Source organism: Myotis myotis, unplaced genomic scaffold, assembly GCF_014108235.1.
Source record: "Myotis myotis isolate mMyoMyo1 unplaced genomic scaffold, mMyoMyo1.p scaffold_m19_p_11, whole genome shotgun sequence".
Lineage (NCBI taxonomy): Eukaryota > Metazoa > Chordata > Mammalia > Chiroptera > Vespertilionidae > Myotis > Myotis myotis.
In genome coordinates, this window is record NW_023416315.1 from 50,539,644 (window position 1) to 50,559,586 (window position 19,943).

Consider the following 19,943-nt stretch of genomic DNA (forward strand, 5'->3'; position numbering starts at 1 on the left):
ACATATTCACAATTGTAAGCCATTTGGGAGGTCAGTAGCCTACCATCAGGTGTTGACTAAAGAGTAATTTCTCCTGGCATACCAGAGTTCTCAGCCAGGCACTTTAATAGGTGTGTGTTTTGGGGGGGGGGGGGGGGGGTGCGGCGGGGGGCTCTGTGTGTGTCTGTGGTCATCCTGGGGACAGACTCGATGCTAATAGTAGTCATGCAGGTCTCTTCAGGTTTCTCAGAGGAGAGATTTGCACGCTTGTTAGGTGCTGAGGCTTGCGCAGGTCGCACCAGTTCCTGGGACCACGATTTGTAAGCAACGAAGCAATGTCAGGGTCGCGTCTGAAAACCCTGTTGTAAGAACCTTATGCAAATTGCATTTAGCCGAGAAAGGGTAAAGAAAGCCAGGGAAGCATAACTGTTCAAATACATTTAAGACGATTCTGAGGGCCAGGAATCCCTCCCGCAGGTGAGGGTCCTGGGGGCAGTGGTGGGACAGCAGGAGGGGATTTTTGCCCAAAGTAAGAGAACTGTTCTGGCGGTTAGGCTTGCTCAGTCGTGTAAAAAAAAAAAAGCTGCCTGGCAACAGAATTCCTCTTCACGGGCTGCAAGTGGGTGGCTTAACGTTTCTTCCAAATGAAACTATGATGACCGAGGGCTGCGCTGGCGATAGCAGACGGCGGGCAGTGGGGCTCAGGCACCGCCAGGCACGCGCAGTCCCGGCCGGGCGCGCGCCTCCCGACGCCGCGGCCTCCCGGAAGGGGGCGTGGCTCCCTCGCGCGCCCCTTACTTAAACCCGCGAGCGTCGGCCACGCGCCGCCGGAGGCGCCTCAGCCGATCGCCGAGCGGTCGATGCCCTCGCTCCGCAGCCAGCGCTCCGCCGCCGGTGGCTCCACCCGCCATTGTGTAAGTGCGACTGCCGCCGGCGCGTCGCCCGCGTCCTCGGCGCGCGGGCCCGGGAATGGGGTGGCGAGCGCGGGGAGGGGGCGGCCGCCCCTCGCTCCTCCAGTCCCCGGATGGCGGCGGGCGCGCGTGTGCGCCCCAAGCGATCTCAGAGACCCGCAGGGTTCCGGCCTCCCGCGTCCCTCCCGCACGGCGGCCCGCTTAACCCCCGGTCTGTCCGCCCTGAGCTCGACGCGCCGGGGCGCGGGTTAAAGCGACCACATGCCCTGGCGATTCCGCGTGCGGTTTAATTTAGATAGACATTCTAACGTGGCGTCTTAATTTTTTTCAATGCAGAGCCCAGCCATCCAATATGGAGCATGCCTTTACCCCGTTGGAACCCCTGCTTCCCACTGGTACTGTATGTCTTTCCCCGTTTCCTGGCGCCATTGGCGGGCTCTGCCCAGAGCCCTGCAGGGGTGAAAGGGACTGGCCTCGGGCTGGACCCAGCGCAGCTTCCCGTCTGCCTGGGGCTTCCTAGCTCTGCGCCCCTGGGCCCTGCCCACCCTCGCCCGCGCCCCAGTTTCCTTGTTCTTGGCCAAGCAGGGTTGGGGAGGCCAAAGGACTTGACACCTTGTATGCTTTCCCCCCCATCTGCCCCCCCCCCCCCCGGGAGGGGTGAAGGGCAGCTTGTTAGCTGATAGGCTCTCTCACCTGTGAACTGACCCGACACCGCGGACCCTTAGGCATCAAAGGGGGGAGATCAGTCGTTATGGCCCGTCCATTCTGCCAAGTGCCCGAGATGACCCAACAAAAGACGACCTGGTGGCTGTGTAAAATGTTCCAAAGATAAAACACTCACTTAAGGGTTTTTGTTACTTTAAAGTTTCAGATTATGTGATGCACGTGAAATGGAGGGAAGGAATGCATTGAAGCTGGTTGTCAGTAGCGGTCATTCTCAGTGTAATTGGCTGGTGTGGTCATTTTGCAATATTATTATTATTTTTTAAAAAAATATTTTATTGATTTTTTACAGAGAGGAAGGGAGAGGGATAGAGAGTTAGAAACATCGATGAGAGAGAAACATCGATCAGCTGCCTTCCTGCACATCTCCCACTGGGGATGTGCCCGCAACCCAGGTACATGCCCTTGACCGGAATCGAACCTGGGACCTCTCAGTCCGCAGGCCGACGCTCTATCCACTGAGCCAAACCGGTTTCGGCCATTTTGCAATATTAAACATTTTTTATTTACCAGTTATTGTTTGTGTTGTGTAGAACTCCTCTACTTTATCGGTTTCATACTTCAAACGGAGTGCATCATTTTTTAATGTTTAAAGTTGTTCTCAGTAAACATGAATTCATGGGTTTTGTTTCTTCTCAAGGCACATATAAACTAATTACTAAAATTCTGCGGAACACCAAAAATATATTTTTTGCCGATCTGACCAAAAAAAAAGTATAATTTTGATGCATTCACACCAAATGGCTATTGTTGCGTTGGCTGTTGTCATTTTTTTACTTGACAATATTCTAAGGGAAAAGGCTATATATAGCCCCTGACTATATAATCAAGTATTGCATGTTTTAAAAATTGGCACGTCGGTTGAAAATCCCTGGTTTAAGGTATTGAATTTGATTTGAACTTGTCAGTTTTTCCTCATCCTGGGAGAAATGATACTAAAACAATCAAAGGATGATAGTAATAACCATAGGGGACACTGATTCCTCCCCTCCAGTCATTCCCTGTGCTGAGGTGCTTACATACACTTTTACATCTTACTTTCCGGTGAAGGAACCAGTGACAGAACTAGAATCTGAATCCAGATATATTTGATTTGATGTGGTTAAGAGGTTGGGTGTTTAGACATTAAACAGCTTTTCAGAAGTTAAGCATTAGCAAACAAACATTTTGCAAATTACATTTCAGAGGTCTCAGTTACCCAGTGTTGGCCAGAGGAACAGCATTTCCAAGAGTAAACATTGGACCCTGGTGTCCTATTGATTTTTAGATTTGTTCCTCAAACCTAAGTACTTAGGCTGACTGAAGTTTTCTGGTGTTGTCTAGGTTGAAAGAAGTATGTGATAGAGAGATGCGTGCTGCATAGTAAAGTTGGGATCGAGGAATCAGAATCTCTGAGTTGAAATCCTAGCTTTGCCACTTATTAGTTATCCGTCTTTGTACAGTTGTCCCTCGTATCCCAGATAGATTGGCTCTAGAACTCCCCAACCCCCAGATATCGAAATCAAGTCCCCTATATGAAATGGTATCGTATTTGTCCTCTCCTATACTTGAAATCAGTTCTAGATTACTTATAATACCCAATGCAATGTCAGTAGTTGTTATACTGTGTTTTTTAGAGAATGCCAAGAAAGGAAAAGACTATGTAGTGAGTTCTGACACAACTTTTTTCCCCCTGAATATTGTTCTCTTCAGAATAACAAATTTGACCTGCAGTTGGTTGAATCTTTGAATGTGGATACCGGAATCAACTGTATTTCAGTTTCTTCTGTAAAATAGGAATAGTTGGCAGGGTTATTGTATGAACGAGTTGTAATGCAGGTAAATCACTTGGCGTCAATAGTGATAAGCTGTTATATTCAGCTGTAAGACTAACCAGAAAAGAAAGGGGTAGTTGAATCTCAGGATCAGTGCTGAGATGGAAGAGATGTGGAGCAATATCCTGCAGGAAAGACAGGCAGTTGGCTCCATCTGTGTTTATCACAGGCTGTTGGAGAAGGCCCGGCTCCGAAGTCAGTAAGAACAGCACTGGAGGGGCATGTAGGGCCTGTACATCACAACTGTGACACCCTGTGTGAAGCACAGGTCCCCTGAGACATCAGCCCTCCTTTGGGGCTCTGTGTGATTTAGTGGTTCTCATCCCTCCTTTCTGTCTTTTCTAACGGGAAACATATGTACACAGTAATTCAGTAAATGCTAGAGGTTAACTTTACATTAGCGGGGTTCTCTTCATCAGACAGACTTTTAATATTTATGTAGCAGAGAAGTAGGTAGTTTTTCTGTTAATACTTCTGTGAACTATTTTGTAGGTATGACTTACCTGTAATGTTTTCTTAGATTTAGTATCCTGGGCACTCCAACAATTAAAATCAAGCTTGTTCTCTTCAGAATAGCAAATTGCTGGGGGGACCAAAATGCTTCTCTCTTTGGAATGATCACTAGCTCAGAGAGAAAGATTTAAAATAATTTTTTTTTGTTTTTATAACTAAAGTAAGTGCTTATTATTTAAAGAAAAACAACCCAGGATGTGAAGTCTCTCGTAATTCCTCTTGTAAGAATAACCATTACTAGCAGTTGGCATATGTTCTAGATATTGTTTTGACACATACATTCCAGCATATTATTACTCTTGTTTTAAAGAAAGTGGATTCATATTATAAATTGCTTTGTAAATAAAAATGGGGGGGCAGTGAGTGAAAATATTGAAATATTTTTATTACCAACATTATGTACTCTGTTTAATTTTTTTCAAACAAAATAGAAATGTTCCTAAATTTAAAAGTCTACCAGAAATTATCATTCTAAATCGCAGTTACCAGAGATTATCACTCTAAAACTTAGAAAAGCACAAGGTCAGCCCATCACCTGATATGCTCTTCTGCTTCCCCTAGGCTAGTGGTCGGCAAACTGCGGCTCGCGAGCCACATGCGGCTCTTTGGCCCCTTGAGTGTGGCCACAAAGTTTCAATCACACTGTACGTGCGCGCCCGCACGTGGTATTTTGTGGAAGAGCCACACTCAAGGGGCCGCAGTTTGCCGACCGCTGACCTAGGCCTCTCACCATTTAAATCCGGTGCTATTTTGGAGGCCCAGTTAGTGTCTGTCAGTCCCATGATTTCTTTGCCTACTCCAGCCTGTCCTCATCTCTGTCCCCCAGTCTCCATAGTTCTATGTGGGTTCTATAATACATTATTCAACATCTAACTAGTAAGTATCCTTGCTTTGTTCTTGACTTTCCAATGAGACTGGAAGCTCTTAAACAGAAGCAAGTATATCTTTCTCTTTGTATACCCACACACCCAGTATCAAAGGACAGCCACTAACTGGTTGTTAGTTGCTCTTGATAACAGAAATGCAAACATACCCTTCGACCCAACAATTCCATTTCTGGAATGTATCCTCATAAACTCGCATAAATATGCAGAAATATCATGATCAAAGATATGCACTATAGATTGCAACAATAAAAACTAGAAATAATCTAAATGTCTATTAAGAAAGACTAGTTCATTTGAGTGTGTACTGCCTGTAAAACAAAACAAAAACTTGGGATATCTATACATATGGACCATAAAAAGTGGTAAGGGAAAGAAGTTGCAGAAAAGGGCATAAAACAGGTCCTACTTGAGAGGCCTGGGGGAAGCAGAAGAGCATGTCAGGTGATAGGCTGTTCTTGAGTGAAAGCTCAGTGCTGCCTGTGATCTTGAAAGAGTTCACCTGGTGGTGAGTGAAGGCAAAGAAAGCCTGACTAGGCTGGAAAGTGCAGCTGGGGATTTTGGAAGACTGTAATTGAACAGGGAGGGTAAAACATTGTGGAGAATAGAGAGGTTTTTTGCAGGGTAGTAGAAAGAAAGTGTTTTAGTTTCTTTGTTGAATCCCCTTGGAACATTCATACAAAGCAGCCTTTTATATACTCTAGGACTCAGTTAAATTGTGCCATCCATATCCTGGTTGCTTTGCTAATCATTTATAGGTTAAAGTCCTTGTCTTGGCCTCAGAAGTCCTCCAGATCTGATTCCTAACTACTCTTCCAGAATACTTCCATCATTCGCCTCTCTGCCCAACCCAAGCTGAACTCTCATTTGTTCAGGCTTCTATACTCTTGCCTTAACTCATGCTAAATTTATTGCCTGGAATATTTTTACCAATCCTTAGAATTGTTATCCTTAAATTTTAGCCATTCTGGTGGGTGTGTAGCCTTATCTCTGTGATTTTGTTTGCATTTCCCTTAATGCAGAATGTTGATCTTGTCACATGTCTGTGTTTCTAATATCTTTTGTGTATTGTTTATATCTCTAGCTATTTTCTATTAGTTTGTCTTTTCTTTAAAAAAATGAATCTGTAGGAGTTTTTAATTGAGATACAATTGACATATAATATTGTATTAGTTTTAAGTGTACATTATAGTTTGATATATGTATACAGTGTCCCAAAAATGTATATACACTTTGAATAATTACTAATTCCAATGGTTAAATCTGAAAAGAAACTTCTATTGAGCTATCAGCTGTAAAGAGTATACATTTTGGGGGGACACCCTATCTATTACAAGAGATTGCCACGTAGGAGTTTCTTTATATATTCTGGATACAGTAAATCTTGATTTTCTCATCAATTAAGTAGGGAGAAAACATTTTAGGGAGATTGTTGTGAAGATTAAAGAATATCTATAAAGCATTAACACTGATATACAGTAAGGATGTAAACATTTTAGTTATTTTTCTCATTGCTTTTTTTTTTAATCTAAAAGTTTGTGTTTTTTTAATTAAGGAAGAATAATATTTAACTGGTAAGGGCATACAATTGCTGTTCTAAACTCTGTAAATATAGGTGCCTTTTCAAAATATTCTTATAAAACCTGGCCTTTTTGTTTTGTTCTTCAGTGTATGATCATTTCAGTTTTTATCATGAAGCTTTGTATTCGGAACTCCATGTGTTTAAAAGTAAAGTTGATTTATTTTACACCCTTTCTAGCTGAAATAAAAGTGGAATCAAACCATCCTTAGAATTATTTCATGTGTGCTTATTTCACAGTCCTAAGACACAGAGTAAATAGTCATAGAGGTTTGAATTTCTGGTTTAATGAAAATATGGATGTTATTTTTTATAATATAGTACATATGCAGGGTGGGGGGAAGTAAGTTTACAGTTGTTCCTATAGAAAACAGTGTCTAAAACCATCTGTATTTAAACTTTTCCATTGTTCCAAAAATAACTTTTGCAGTTGCTTGTTCCAAACTAGGACCACCTTTGCATTCCATTCAGTGTTTTAAAATCTAGCACAGTTGTTCCTTGCATTTCAAAATCTACCTTAACAATGAATATTGACATTTTAAGTAAAGCTTTTGCATCACTCTTAAGTTGATCTGATAGAATGAAAATGTAGCAATTTGATATGAAACATCATTCACATTAAACATATATAATAAACCCTGAGTCAAAAGCTCCATTTTCTTTTCCCCACACAGTTCAATCACTGTAAATACGTTTTATGCTTGAAAGTTTTTTATTTCTCTATATTTCTTTGCAAAAAGATTATATTTAAATTTTAAAAAGATTTCTGTGACCATAATGTTCTTGGGAGTTATTTCTTCTGAACTGAATTAACCATTGTTGATGTTTATTCTGAATTTATTTTTATTTTTTTAGGTTTATTCTGAATTTAATTACCATTTTGAAGTATTATTGGTATACAGTTCAAGTCAACATAATTATATTGCAAATATTTATGGTAACTGACTATTGCATGGCACTGTGTGCTGGCCATAGTCCCGGTGCTTTAACAGGATAAAGCCTGTAGAAAAGTTTTGGAACTAGAAGAACCAGGTTTGAGTTTTAGCTACTTTTCCACTAGTTATAGGCTTTGGACATGTCAATTAATTTATCAGAGCCTTAGTTTATTTATGAAAAGTAACATATCTGAACATAAAGTTCTTGGGCAAATTTAAGATATTACAAAGTATAAAAAGCACATTGCACATTATACAATGTAAAGTACTTACTACTAGATGAATTTTATTATACTCATTGTTAAATTTTGAAATCCCTTCCTACATTTTGCAAAGGAGATAACTACTTGGTTCAGTAAATGTGTTCAGTCCACTTAGGTGAAAGAGTATTTAGGCAAGTCTAGCAGAAATACTCTCTTTGTTTCCTGAATTATGTATTTTTCTTTCATGCTTGTTGAACTTTTATTTTATAGATGCATGAAATTATGAATAGTGGACTCAGGTTTTTGATGCCTCATGGTTAATGAATATGGGAAATCCTGTTCATTATAGTATTCATGCCATCTCTTATATTTCTGGAATTTAATTTCCATGGAAAATGCCTGATTAAGTTCACAAAAGGCATGATAGAACCTGAAGATGGGTATTAGCTTTCCCCAGTTTATCAGTGGGTGATTTGGGAATTCATGGGTAAGTTATACCTAGAGTTCTGACTCCTTCATAATGGTAAATGTACACTGGCCACCTATATAAGTAGTCCTCTGTATTTTGCAGCAACAGATCTCCCAAGAATCCTAAGTGATGTCATTCATATGTACCAAACACAGTTCTAATCTTTAATCTCTACTCAGCAAATCATAGTAAGAATTACTTGGGGTAGACTTGAGTCACTTGCATTTTTAAACAAATTAAAGATTAAAAATGCTTCAATATATAGTAGAAATATAGTGACGTTTCTTGGTCATATCTCTCGGCCAATTAAACATTCTTATTAGAAACTTCTGGTTTGGTCTCTACTCTAGAGCTGTGCTATCCAACACAGTAGCCACTAGCTACAGGTGGCTACTGAGCACTTGAAATATGGCTAGTGTGACTAAGGAACTGAATTGATAATTCAAGTGTAAAAACAAAACTCCACAAAATTATTGAAAAAGTTTTGTGTTTGGAATAGTCTATTAGTGTATGGGGGCAGCCATAACAAAGATGTGTGGCTTAGATAATAGAAGCTTACTTTCTCAATTCTAAGGCTAGAAGTCCAAGATCATGGTGTTAGCAGGTTTGGTTTCTTCTGAGGACTCTTTCCTTGGCTTGCAGACAGCTGCCTTCTCATTGGGTCCTCACTGTTGCCTCTTGGTCTGTGTGTTACCTGTGTTCTGATCTCCTGGTCTTATAAGGACATCAGTCATATTGGATTAGGGCCATTCATATGACCTCATTTTACCTTAATTAACCTTTTTAAAGTCTCAGTCTTAAAATACAGTCACATTATGAGGGTAGGGTTAAGACTTCAAATAGGAATTTCAGGAGGACACAATTCAACCCACAACAAATTAGGTATGTTTACATTTCAGCTGTAAATTTTTTATTTTTATTTATTTATTTTTTAAATCTTTATTGTTAAAAGTATTACACAGGTCCTCCTTTTTCTCCCATTAACCTCTTCCAGGCTGCTCCTGTCTTCCTCCCTCCCCGCTCTGCCCTCACCACCCCATTGTGTCCACAGGTTATGTTGAACTCTTCCCACCCACCCACCCCTGCCTTCCCTCTGAAGTTCAACAGTTTTAAATTGTCTTGATCCATATATTAGAATACTCATAATGACCAAATGAGGAAGATTTTGATGCCACTCCAATAGAATATGAATCAAAAAGTGACAATTTCAGTCTTACCTAGTTGCTCTTTTCTACTTATACTAGTGGCCCAGTGCACGAAACTCATGCACTCGAGGCAGGGGTGGAATGTCCCCCAGCCTGGCCTGTGCCCTGTCACAGTGCAGGAGCCCCGTGATCCATTGCCCCAAAGAGGTAGGCCCCGCCCACCCATCTGGGGCTCCTCAATGGGTTACCCCAAAGAGAGAGGCCGGAGCCGGGGGAGGCCGGTGGACCCCTGGCACAGGTTCATGGAGGCCCTTGTCGCGGCCTTGCCCCCGGGCTGGGCCGCAGTGGAGGCCTGTGGACCTCCGCGTGCCTGCAGACCCTTGGCCAGGGCCAGGCCCGTGGTAGAGGGGCCTCTCCATGCACCTGTGGACCCTTGGCTGGGACTGTGGCAGAGAGGCCTCTCCGCTATGGCCCCGCCCCTGTCCCCCACACTGCCAGTCTCTGCCCACCCACGCCTGCTGCACACGCAGCCTGCTCATTGGTTGTTACTGTGATGGCGTCCTGACCAATTTGCATATTACTCTTATTAGTATAGATACAACATTTTCTTTGTTCATTCAACACTTTCTGAGTATCATCTGTTATGGGCCACATCCTAGTAGATGCTGTAGAAAAAAAGAAGTGACAAACTTTACTGTGAAAGACTTCATTCTACAGCAGGCTATTCAATACAATACAATAGAAAAATAATTTCATAGTAATTTAACATATTCCAGTAGCCTCATTAAAAAGGTAAAACAAGTGAACTTAATTTTAGTTATGTATTTTATTTAACCTAATATCTAAATGGTGTTTATTCTGATTACATGTTGAAGTAATAATTATTAATGCAATAGTTTACTTTTTTTGGTACAAAAACTTCCAACACCAGTATGTAGTTTACACTTTTAGCACATCTCAATTCAGATGCTAGATTTTCAATAGAAATGCTTGATTTGATCTGTATTTCATTATAATTTGTGATACATTTTATCATAATATGTCAGATATTTTGTTTCTATTCATGTGTTCAAGGAGCTACTCATAGGCTCAATTTTGGAATAAATTTCAGACACAGGGAATACATACTCCTTTTTTAAGGAAAAGCCTTTTGAAACGGGTATTGGAAATAGAACTGGGACTGAAACCTGGGTTTTCTGACTGTATATTTTTCCTGATATTGAAACCAAAATGTGTGCTGTTGGAAGTTGCAGACAAAAATGGTTAGCAGAACCAAAGTTTATTGAGAGAAGCCAGTCCTGGAAAAGGTGCAGCTAGGGTTTCGGAGCAGACCAGTGTCTAGAGTTTCCTTTCCTTATAACAGCCGGGTGTTAAAGTCTATTTGTTCATGTGTAGAGCCCCACACGGGCATAAACCACGTGGGTACAGGGATGTGCTCCCCCACAGAACTCATCGCCTGCAGGGGAGAAGAGAGAGGAGGAAGATCACACTCTTTTTTGTATACATGCTTGTTAGCTCCTGATTGGCCCTTTCAAATAATTGTGCCTTAGCAACATCCTTGGGATTAGTTTATGTGCCTTACTATCTTGTGATTGGTTATCTGTAAGCTATCTGTCTTAGCAACATTCAGGCATTTTGTTTATTTTTTAAAATATTTTTATTGATTTCAGAGAGTAAGGGAGATAGAGAGATAGGAACATCGATGATGGGAGAGAATCATTGATCGGATGCCTCCTGCACGCCGCCCACTGGGGATCGAGCCCGCAACCCAGGCATGCGCCCTGACCTCCTGGTTCATAGGTTGATGCTCAAACCACTGAGCAATGCTGGCCGGGAAACATTTATACATTTTAAAGCTCATGTCTTTTGTGGACGCTCTTCCTTCCCCACCCAGAGGGGGGTGTTTTAGTAACTCCCATTAGTTGGGTTCCGGGTTTTACCCCCCTTACCCCTCCCATGGTTCCAGTCCCTGTCTACCTAGCTTCCCTCTGTGTCCTCAATATCAACATGGCATTTTTGTTTTGTTTTGTTTTTTTACTTAAAGCACTGTACAACTAGCAGTATTTTAAATAATTTTTTATTGATTTCAGAGAGGAAGGGAGAAGGAGAGATTAGCAGTATTTTTAAAGAAACTCTTATCTCTGTGGATGATAAAACTGACAAAAGCTGCTGCTTAAGGATTGTGATTTTATTTTTTTTTTGTAATACAGGGCTGCCTAAGATAGCTAAGAGACAAAGTAGTGCATTTTAAAAATATATATATTTTTATTGATTTTAGAGAGGAAGGGAGAGGGAAAGAGAGAAACATCAATGATGAGAGAGAATCATTGATCGGCTGCTTTCTGCATGCCCCTCACTGGAGATCAAACCTGCAATCTGAGCATGTGCCCTTGACTGGAATCAAACCCGGGACCCTTCAGTCTGAAGGCTGATGCTCTATCACTCAGTCAAACCAGCTAGGGCAATAGTGCATTTTTGAGTTTGAAAATGTAATCCTCTTTTTTTTTTTTTTTTACACACTTTATTAATTTTTTACAGAGAAGAAGGGAGAGAGAGAGAGAGAGTTAGAAACATCGATGAGAGAGAAACATCGATCAGCCGCCTCCTGCACATCTCCCACTGGGGATGTGCCCGCAACCCAGGTACATGCCCTTGACCGGAATCGAACCTGGGACCCTTCAGTCCACAGGCCGACGCTCTATCCACTGAGCCAAACCGGTTTCGGCAAAATGTAATCCTCTTAATGTACTGTCCAGCCATTTTCTAAATTTAGAAATCCACCTTAGGTAGTCCTCAGGTGTCTTGAATGTTCATGGAAAATTTACTGCTCTGAGTATTTATGTGTTCCTTGGTGTATGGCTTGTAATTGTTGGGACCCTTCCTCCTTACTCTCTTCAATTTATTTCTAACTCATTATGACTTGCTGCTATGGACGAAAAAGGGCCACATACAAACCTGACTAGCTCAGGGAAGGCCTGTGTGGCAGCCTTGCAAACTCAGAGACCTAAAGTAAAGGATGGTCTGAACTTAAAACTTTTTTTTTTTTACTAAAAAGCAGTTTATGGTGGGTAGTCATGTTCTATGCTGGTATCTTCCCTGACATAGGTCAACCTTTACCTTAACTGAGCCTGTCTGTTATCTTTTTGCACATACGATGATATCATTGGAATGTCAAAGTAATTTTTTTTCCCCAGACCCCTCAAAGCACAGTCACTGCTCTATGGAGACCACAGATCCCCTCATTGTTACATTTTTAAATTGTTGTCTGTTAACTATCCTGTACTCACCTAAGTAAAAGAAGTATATGTCTGTCATTTTACTTTTTATCCAATTCCAGAGGTTTCCCTCACTTTGCTTTCTCCTGCCTCCCTAATCTATCACCAAGGGATTTCATGTAATCCATTTATGTCTCCTCTTTTGATTCTAATGTATAAAACAAGGTGAAAAACTGCCATTCTCCTGAGCATTAAATCAGTTCATTGAGATTCTGCTTTTTGGCATTTGTTGACAGTTTCACTCAAATAAACTCAAAAAAATTCTTCACAGGTTTGAATGTTTCTTACATTAACACTGCCATAACTGCTCTTTGTGTGTTTGATGTAGTTTAACTTTTCTCTGTATTTTACTTGATTTTCATATTTGCCTTAATTTTTGTTGTCCTTTTAATTAGTTTCATTTTATTTGATGACAAATATTTGCTTTATCCTCATTGTAAATGGCTAAATTGTTTATTTTGTCTTAATAATATCTCATTAATTCTATAAGCCATCTTTTTCCTATCTTCTAAACAATCAATTTCCTGTGTTTTATATTAAGTCTCTCTAGCATCCCCCCATCTTTCCACATTAGCATTTTAATAGCTATATGCTTTTAGAAACTAAAGCTTCTAATGTTAGTTTAAAAATAATCTTAATGTTTTCAAAGAATTTTGTAAATTGATGCTTTATAGCATTATCAGAAATAATGGTATTGTTTTAGATGAAACAATTGAAAATATCAATTGAAGTTTTGGGGGCAGTTTTCGTATTGTTAAATGCTAAAATGTTATGGCTTCATTACACACACACACACGCACACACATACACGCACACACACACACACGCACACACACACACCTTCTGTGGGTTTTGATACATTAACACCAGATGTCTTTTGAGGTTTTCTAAGAAAATGAGGTGTATTTGTGCTTAACTTCCCATCAAATGAACTTCGTTATCTTTTTTTTCTTGGTTAAATCCATCAGAAAGAGTTATTCTTTGTAGGTGACAAACAGATGCTCAAACAAATGGATTTTCATCCTGAGAGTATTTCTGTATCTTTATGGCACTATTGTGTTTGAAGGTTTCCATTTATCACAGTAGAATAGCTTCTTTTGTTTTTATGACTTCCAGAGAATTTAAGCATTTGATTTACTCTTAGGTCATATGTAAGGTTGTGGCTTCTGGCCCAGTTGCTGCTGTTTATGTTGAGGCAATTTTATTTTTCTTTTTTATAGGAGGAAAACTGCTCTTGCAGTTTCTTCCTAATCTGAGTAAAGTGGTGTGAGTAGTGAATGCTATGTATGGGGAGGGGACCTTAGAAATCCCTACTGTATGCTCTTAGTGTCCCTTGAACTTGGCTACTTAGCTTTTTTGCTTGAACATGTTCAGTAGCTCTTTCATTTTGAGAAAAAATATACTGGTGTTGGACAACTGTTTGTTAGAAATGTGTATTTAGAATAAGCTGAAATTGACTTTTAGTTCTTTATTTTCTTACTGAAATAGTACAGAAGACTTTTACTTGCTTTCTACTTAAATTGCCCTCAAATATTGAAAAACCTTAACTAGATTTTTCTTATTTCCCCCCCCTCTCTTTCCAGGCTAAATATTGTAGTTATTTGTTCACCAATTACTTGATTGCCTGCCATGTACCAGGAACTGTTCTTGGTATTGGAAGACATGCCATCCATTTTCCTTACATTTCTAGCTCCACTACACCAGTATTTGCTTCAATAATTCACTCCTGGAAAATCAGGTGTTCTTCTCAAGAATGCTTACTGGGAGCCTGTGTACCTTTTTAAAAAATACTGTTTATTTTAGCGCAGTTTTAGGTTTATAAAACACAGTGGAAGGTACATAGAATTTCCATATTTGTATCCCTCAGCCCCACACATGCATAGCCTCTTCCATTATCAATACCCTGCTCCAGAGTGGTACATTTGTTACAATCTGTGAGCCTACAATGACATATCATAGTCACCCAAAGTCCATAGTGGACATTAGGGTTCATTCTTGATGTACATTCTATGGGTTTGGACAAATGTATACAGTAATGACAGGTGTCCATCATTATAGTATCATATAGAATAGTTTCACTGCCCTAAAAATCCTCTATGCTCTGCCTCTTTGTCTACCACCCCCAACAACCACTGATCTTTTTATTTTCTCCATATAGTTTTGCCTTTTTCGGATGTCATATAGTTGGAGTCATATAGCTATAGATTTTTTTTTAAATATATTTTATTGATTTTTCACAGAGAGGAAGGGAGAGAGATAGAAAGTTAGAAACATCGATCAGCTGCCCCCTGCACATCTCCCACTGGGGATGTGCCCGCAACCCAGGTACATGCCCTTGACCGGAATCGAACCTGGGACCTTTCAGTCTGCAGGCCGACGCTCTTATCCACTGAGCCAAACCGGTTTCGGCTAGCTATAGATTTTTCAGTTTTACTTCTTTTACTTGGTAATATGCACTTGACCTTTCTCCATGTCCTCTCAAGGTTTATATATAATTTCTTTCTGGGTTTACCACAGTTTATCTATTCACCTACAGAAGGACATTTTGGTGGTTTCCAAATTTTGGCACTTATGAAAAAGCTGCTATAAATATCTACATAAAGGTTTTTGTGTGGTCATAACTTTTCAACTCCTTTGGGTAGATATCAGGGAGCATGATTCCTAGATCATATGGTGAGAGTTATGTTTAATTTTGTGAGAAAACTGTCTTACACAGTGACTGTACTATTGCATTCTCATCATCAATATCTGAAAGTTCCTGTTCTCATGTCCTCAGAAGCATTTGGTGGTGTCAATGTTTCAGATTTTAGCCAATCTAATAGATGTGTAGTAGTATCTGTGATAGTGTTTTAATTTGCTGACATCAAATTTTAATTTGATGACATATGTGCAGCATCTTTTCATATGTTCATTTGCCATTTGTATGTCTTTGATGGTGTTTGTTAAGGTTTTGGCTCATCTTATAATTGGGTGGTTTTCTTGTTAAGTTTTAGGTGTTACTGGTATACTAGAGGCCCAGTGCATGAATTCGTGCATGGGTGGGGTCTGGCCAGTCCGCCCTATTCGAGGCAGATTGGGGCCAGGCCTGGTGGGAGGTGGAGACAGCAGGAGGTTGGCCGGCTGACCTGCCCTGATCGGGGCCCAATCAGGGCTGGGACGGGGGGAGGGGGCTGTGGGTGGTGGGTTGGCCGGCCATGCCCCCAGTTGGTGTGGCGGGGCTGATCAGAGTTGGAGCTGGCTGGGGGGAGGGGCCACAGGCCGATCGTGGTGGTGGTGGGGGCCCATCGGGGGTGGGGCTGGCTAGGGGGAGGGGCTACAGGTGATTGGCCAGCTGGCTCTGTCCCTAATTGGGATGGGGGCACCGATCTGGGGTGGGGACAGGTGGGGGTAGGGGCTACAGGGGGTTGGCCAGCTGGCCCCGCTCCCTATTAAGGTAAGGAGGGGAATTGTGTGTGGGGCCAGCTGGGGGCAGAGGATGCGGGCTGATTGCAGTGGTGGGGGCCCATCAGGAGTGGGACCAGCCAGGGAGAGGGGTTGCAGGAGGTTGGCCGGCCGGCCCCGCCCCCTATTGGGGTAGAGAGGATGATTGGGGCAGGGACGGCCAGGGGGGAGGGGCCACGGGGGAGGTTAGCCAGTGGCCCCACCCAGATCAGACCAGTTCGCTGGCTGCAATGGGCGTCATAGCAACTGGTCGTTCTGGTCATTATAGCGTTCTGGTCGCTGGCTTTTTATATATATAGATTTTGAAATACAGTTCTTTATCAGATGTGTCTTTTGCAAATATTTACTCCCAGCCTGTGTGTCTTGTCTTCTCATGTTCTTTTCTTTTTCTTTAAATTTATTGGGGTGACATCTATATATATAAAAGGCTAATATGCTAAGTGTCCAACAGTACGGGTAATGACATCACATAGCAACGCCTGGCTTCCTCTCCCTAGTGATGACTAGCCTCCTTGTAGTTTATTCAAAACAGGAACACGACTTGCTTTATAGCAGGTGGAAACATTTCACACTTTAATCAAATATCTGTGAGGCATTTTCCTGTGCCTCGTCTCATTTGATCCTCACAGAAGTCCTGGAGTAGGTAGATAGGAGAATTGGTGCAATCCTGTTTTCTTTTCATTAGCCAGAAAACAGAGATTTAGAAACTTGACCTGACTGAAAATAAGTAAGAAATGGTGGACCTTGAAAATACTTCAGGTTTTCTCACTGTGCAGAATGTAGTCAAACACTGTTGCAGTTAAATATTTTACCCTTTGTTTTCCTTGCGTGATCTACAATCATAACCTGCTTCGTGTTGATATATACTGCTGTGTTGCTGACAATTACCTGAAAGAGAAGTTGGGGTGCTTCACTGGGCTGGAAAAAGTTTAGCTAAGTCAGAAAGTGGGTCTAATTAAGTAAGTTTATTCTCTATATATAAAAGGCTAAGTTGACTCGCGCATGCATGATACATATAAAGCTCTCACTGGCACCAATTGCATGCATGTGTTTCTATTTGTCATTGTCAATTGTGAGTTTGGTTGATACTCTATTATAGAGAAAGGGAAAATAGCGATATTAAAATATTTCTTCTAATTTCCTTTCAATGTGCACAAATTTGTGCACTGGGCCACTAGTTAGTTAATAAAATTATATAATTTTCAAGGGTACTTTTCTATGATACATGATCTGTATATAGCGTTGTGTGCCCACCACCCAATGTCATGTCATCTTCTGTCACCATATATTTGGTCCTCTTTACCCTTTACCCACCCCACTTCCCTCTGGTAACCACCATACTGTTATCTGTATCTATGAGTTTTTGTATGTTTGTTTTTCTTGTTCATTTATTTTCAGTTTTATATCCCACATTTGAGTGAAATTATATGGTTCTTAGTTTTTTTCTTGCTTTTTTTACCTAGCATGATATTCTTAAGGTACATCCATGTTTTCACAAATGGCAATATTTCATCTTTTCTTATGGCTTAGTAGTAATTCCATTATATATATGCACCACATCTTCTTTATCCAATCATCTATCGAAAGACACTTCGGTTGTTTCCATGTCCTGGTCACCGTGAATAATGCTGAAAAATCTAGACAAGTTTGAGTCATCCAAACTTGTGGTGTTTTCCATAACCAACTGTTTCGAATAAACATAACTATCAGAAGCAGTTGTGTTCTCTTAATCCTCAGCATTTCAAAATATCTCTTTGATAGATAAATTTCATGCAGCTATAACAGAATGTTTAAGTTATTTTTGAATGAGGGCTTTTATGCCCAGTGCAGTTCTGTGTCTCAGGCTGCAAACTCCTATAACTTGGGTTGAAGGATGTCTACTTTCTTTGAAGGCCAGAATAACATCTGTGGTCCATAGACATATTTTCAGTAGCCCTTGGTCTCTGGCAGAGTGAACCAGAGCTGTGTAATGAAAATCCAGGATTAGGGGCTGTGGGGTGAGCTCAGAAGGCAGCAAACCTGGTTTCCTGTGCCAAGTCATTCCCTCTTACTGCAGAGGACATCCCTCTCTGGCAGACCTTTACCATGTTTTGGACATTGTATTTGGCAGAGAAGTTTTAAATTTTAATGAAGACCAGTTTATCAATTATTTCTTTTTAAAAAATCTTTACTGTTCAGATTATTACAGAGGTCCCTCTTTTTTCCACCCATAGATCCCCTCCACCCAGTTCTCACTCCACCCCAGACCTTCGCCACTCCACTGTCCACATCCATAGGTACTGCATACATGCATATAAGATCTTTGTCCAATCTCTTCCTGCACCCCCCCCCCCCCACACACACACACAAACCACCTTGCCCCTGAAAATTGTGTCTCTTCATTTCCATGGGCCTGATTCTATTCCATTCACCAGTTTATTCTGTTCAGATTTTTTATTCACTTGACTTTTACATTCACTTGATAGATATATATTTGTTGTCACTTTGTTGTTCAAAATTTTTTTATCTTTACCTTTTTCTTCTTCTTCCTCTTTTTAAAGAATACCCTTCAGCATTTCATATAATACTGGTTTGGTGGTGATGAACTCCTTTAGCTTTTTCTTGTCTGTGAAGCTCTTTATCTGACCTTCAATTCTAAATGATAGCTTTGCTGGGTAGAGTATCTTGGTTGTAGGTTCTTGCTATTCATCACTTTGAATATTTCTTGCCACTCCCTTCTAGCCTGCATAGTTTCCATGGAGAAATTAGCTGACAGTTGTATGCGTACTCCCTTGTGGGTATCTAACTATTTTTCTCTTGCTGCTTTTAAGATTTTCTCTTTGTCTTTTGCCCTTGGCATTTTAATTATGGTGTGTCTTGGTGTGGCCTCTTTGGATTCCTCTTGTGTGGGGTTCTCTGCGCTTCCTGGACTTATAAGTCTATTTCTTTCACCAGGTAGGGGAAGTTTTCTATCATTTCTTCAAATAGGTTTTCAATATCTTGCTCTCTCTCTTCTTCTGGCACCCCTATAATTCAGATGTTGGTACGCTTGAAGTTGTCCCAGGCTCCTTACACTAGCTTCATATTTTTGGATTCTTTTTTCTTTTTGCTCTTCCGTTTGGGTGTTTTTTGCTTCCTTGTATTTCAAATCTTTGACTTGATTCTTGGGATCCTCTACTCTACTGACTGGTCCTTTTCCATTTTTTTGGCATTCTCACCAAGATCCTTGAAGGTCTCACTAAGTTCCTTGGAGGTTTCTAGAAGATTCTTGAGTAACCTTATAACTGTGGTTTTGAGCTCTATATCCAGTAGTTTGCTTTCTTCCATTTCATGTGTGGCATGTTTCTTTGTCTCCGCATTTGGGCTGCTTTTCTGTGTTTATTTCTATGTATTGGGTAGCTGATAAGTCTCCTTGAGTTGATAGAGTGGCCTTGTGTAGTAGGTGTCCTATAGGGCCCAGTGGCTCAGCTTCCCCAATCACCTGAGGTGTATACTCTTGGTGCACCTTTTTGTGGGCTGTGTGCACAGTCTTATTGTAGTTGAGCCTTGATTGCTGTTGGTATCACTGGTAGGAATTGACCTCCAGGCCAACTGGCTGTGAGGACCAGCTGTGTCTACAATGGAAGAGCTGCTGTGCAGGAGTCACCCTTATGGGGCAGGACTTGCTTCAGTGGGGCTTTGGTGCTCACTGAGTCTGCCCCTTGAGTGTGTCACTTATGGATGTGAAGAGTTGTAATTTGATATACTCACACTGACCACTGGGTACACTGTCTCTTGGATCTCCAAGGAGGAGCAAAGTCAGTCACTGCCTGGGACCACCCAGTAGGAGTTACAGTGAGATCTGCAGATTCCTCCTATTTGTAGTGGGTTTGGAAGTGCCCAGACGAGGCCCAGCTGTGAAGCAAGGCAGGTTGGTGCTGGTGTGGCCTTGGGCCTTCTTTTGAAAGCTTTGGGGCTCCCTGACCCTGCTGCAGCTTGTTTGACAGGTCTTAGGCTGAGAAAGGACAGGCCATTCATATGCAAAAGCCTCTGGTCACAGCTTGGGTGGTGGTGTAAATTGGGTAGGGTGGGGTCTCAGGGAATCTCCAGGGCA

At 41.3% G+C, this 19,943-nt stretch overlaps 1 protein-coding gene across 7 annotated transcripts in view; it reads left to right on the forward strand.

Moving 5' to 3' along the window:
* The first annotated feature begins 753 nt into the window (after nucleotides 1-753).
* TPK1 (thiamin pyrophosphokinase 1) overlaps nucleotides 754-19,943 on the forward strand; it is a 292,735-nt gene continuing 273,545 nt past the window's right edge. For 4 of the 7 annotated variants that reach the window (XM_036328440.1, XM_036328438.1, XM_036328435.1 and 1 more), the window contains exons 1-2: nucleotides 755-893; nucleotides 1,227-1,285. In XM_036328440.1, the coding sequence (XP_036184333.1) occupies nucleotides 1,243-1,285 (43 nt within the window). In that variant the 5' untranslated portion in view covers nucleotides 755-893; nucleotides 1,227-1,242. Of the gene's footprint in view, nucleotides 894-1,226; nucleotides 1,291-19,943 lie in introns of all 7 variants that reach the window. The other 3 variants (XM_036328434.1, XM_036328436.1, XM_036328433.1) reach the window with 3 other exon arrangements.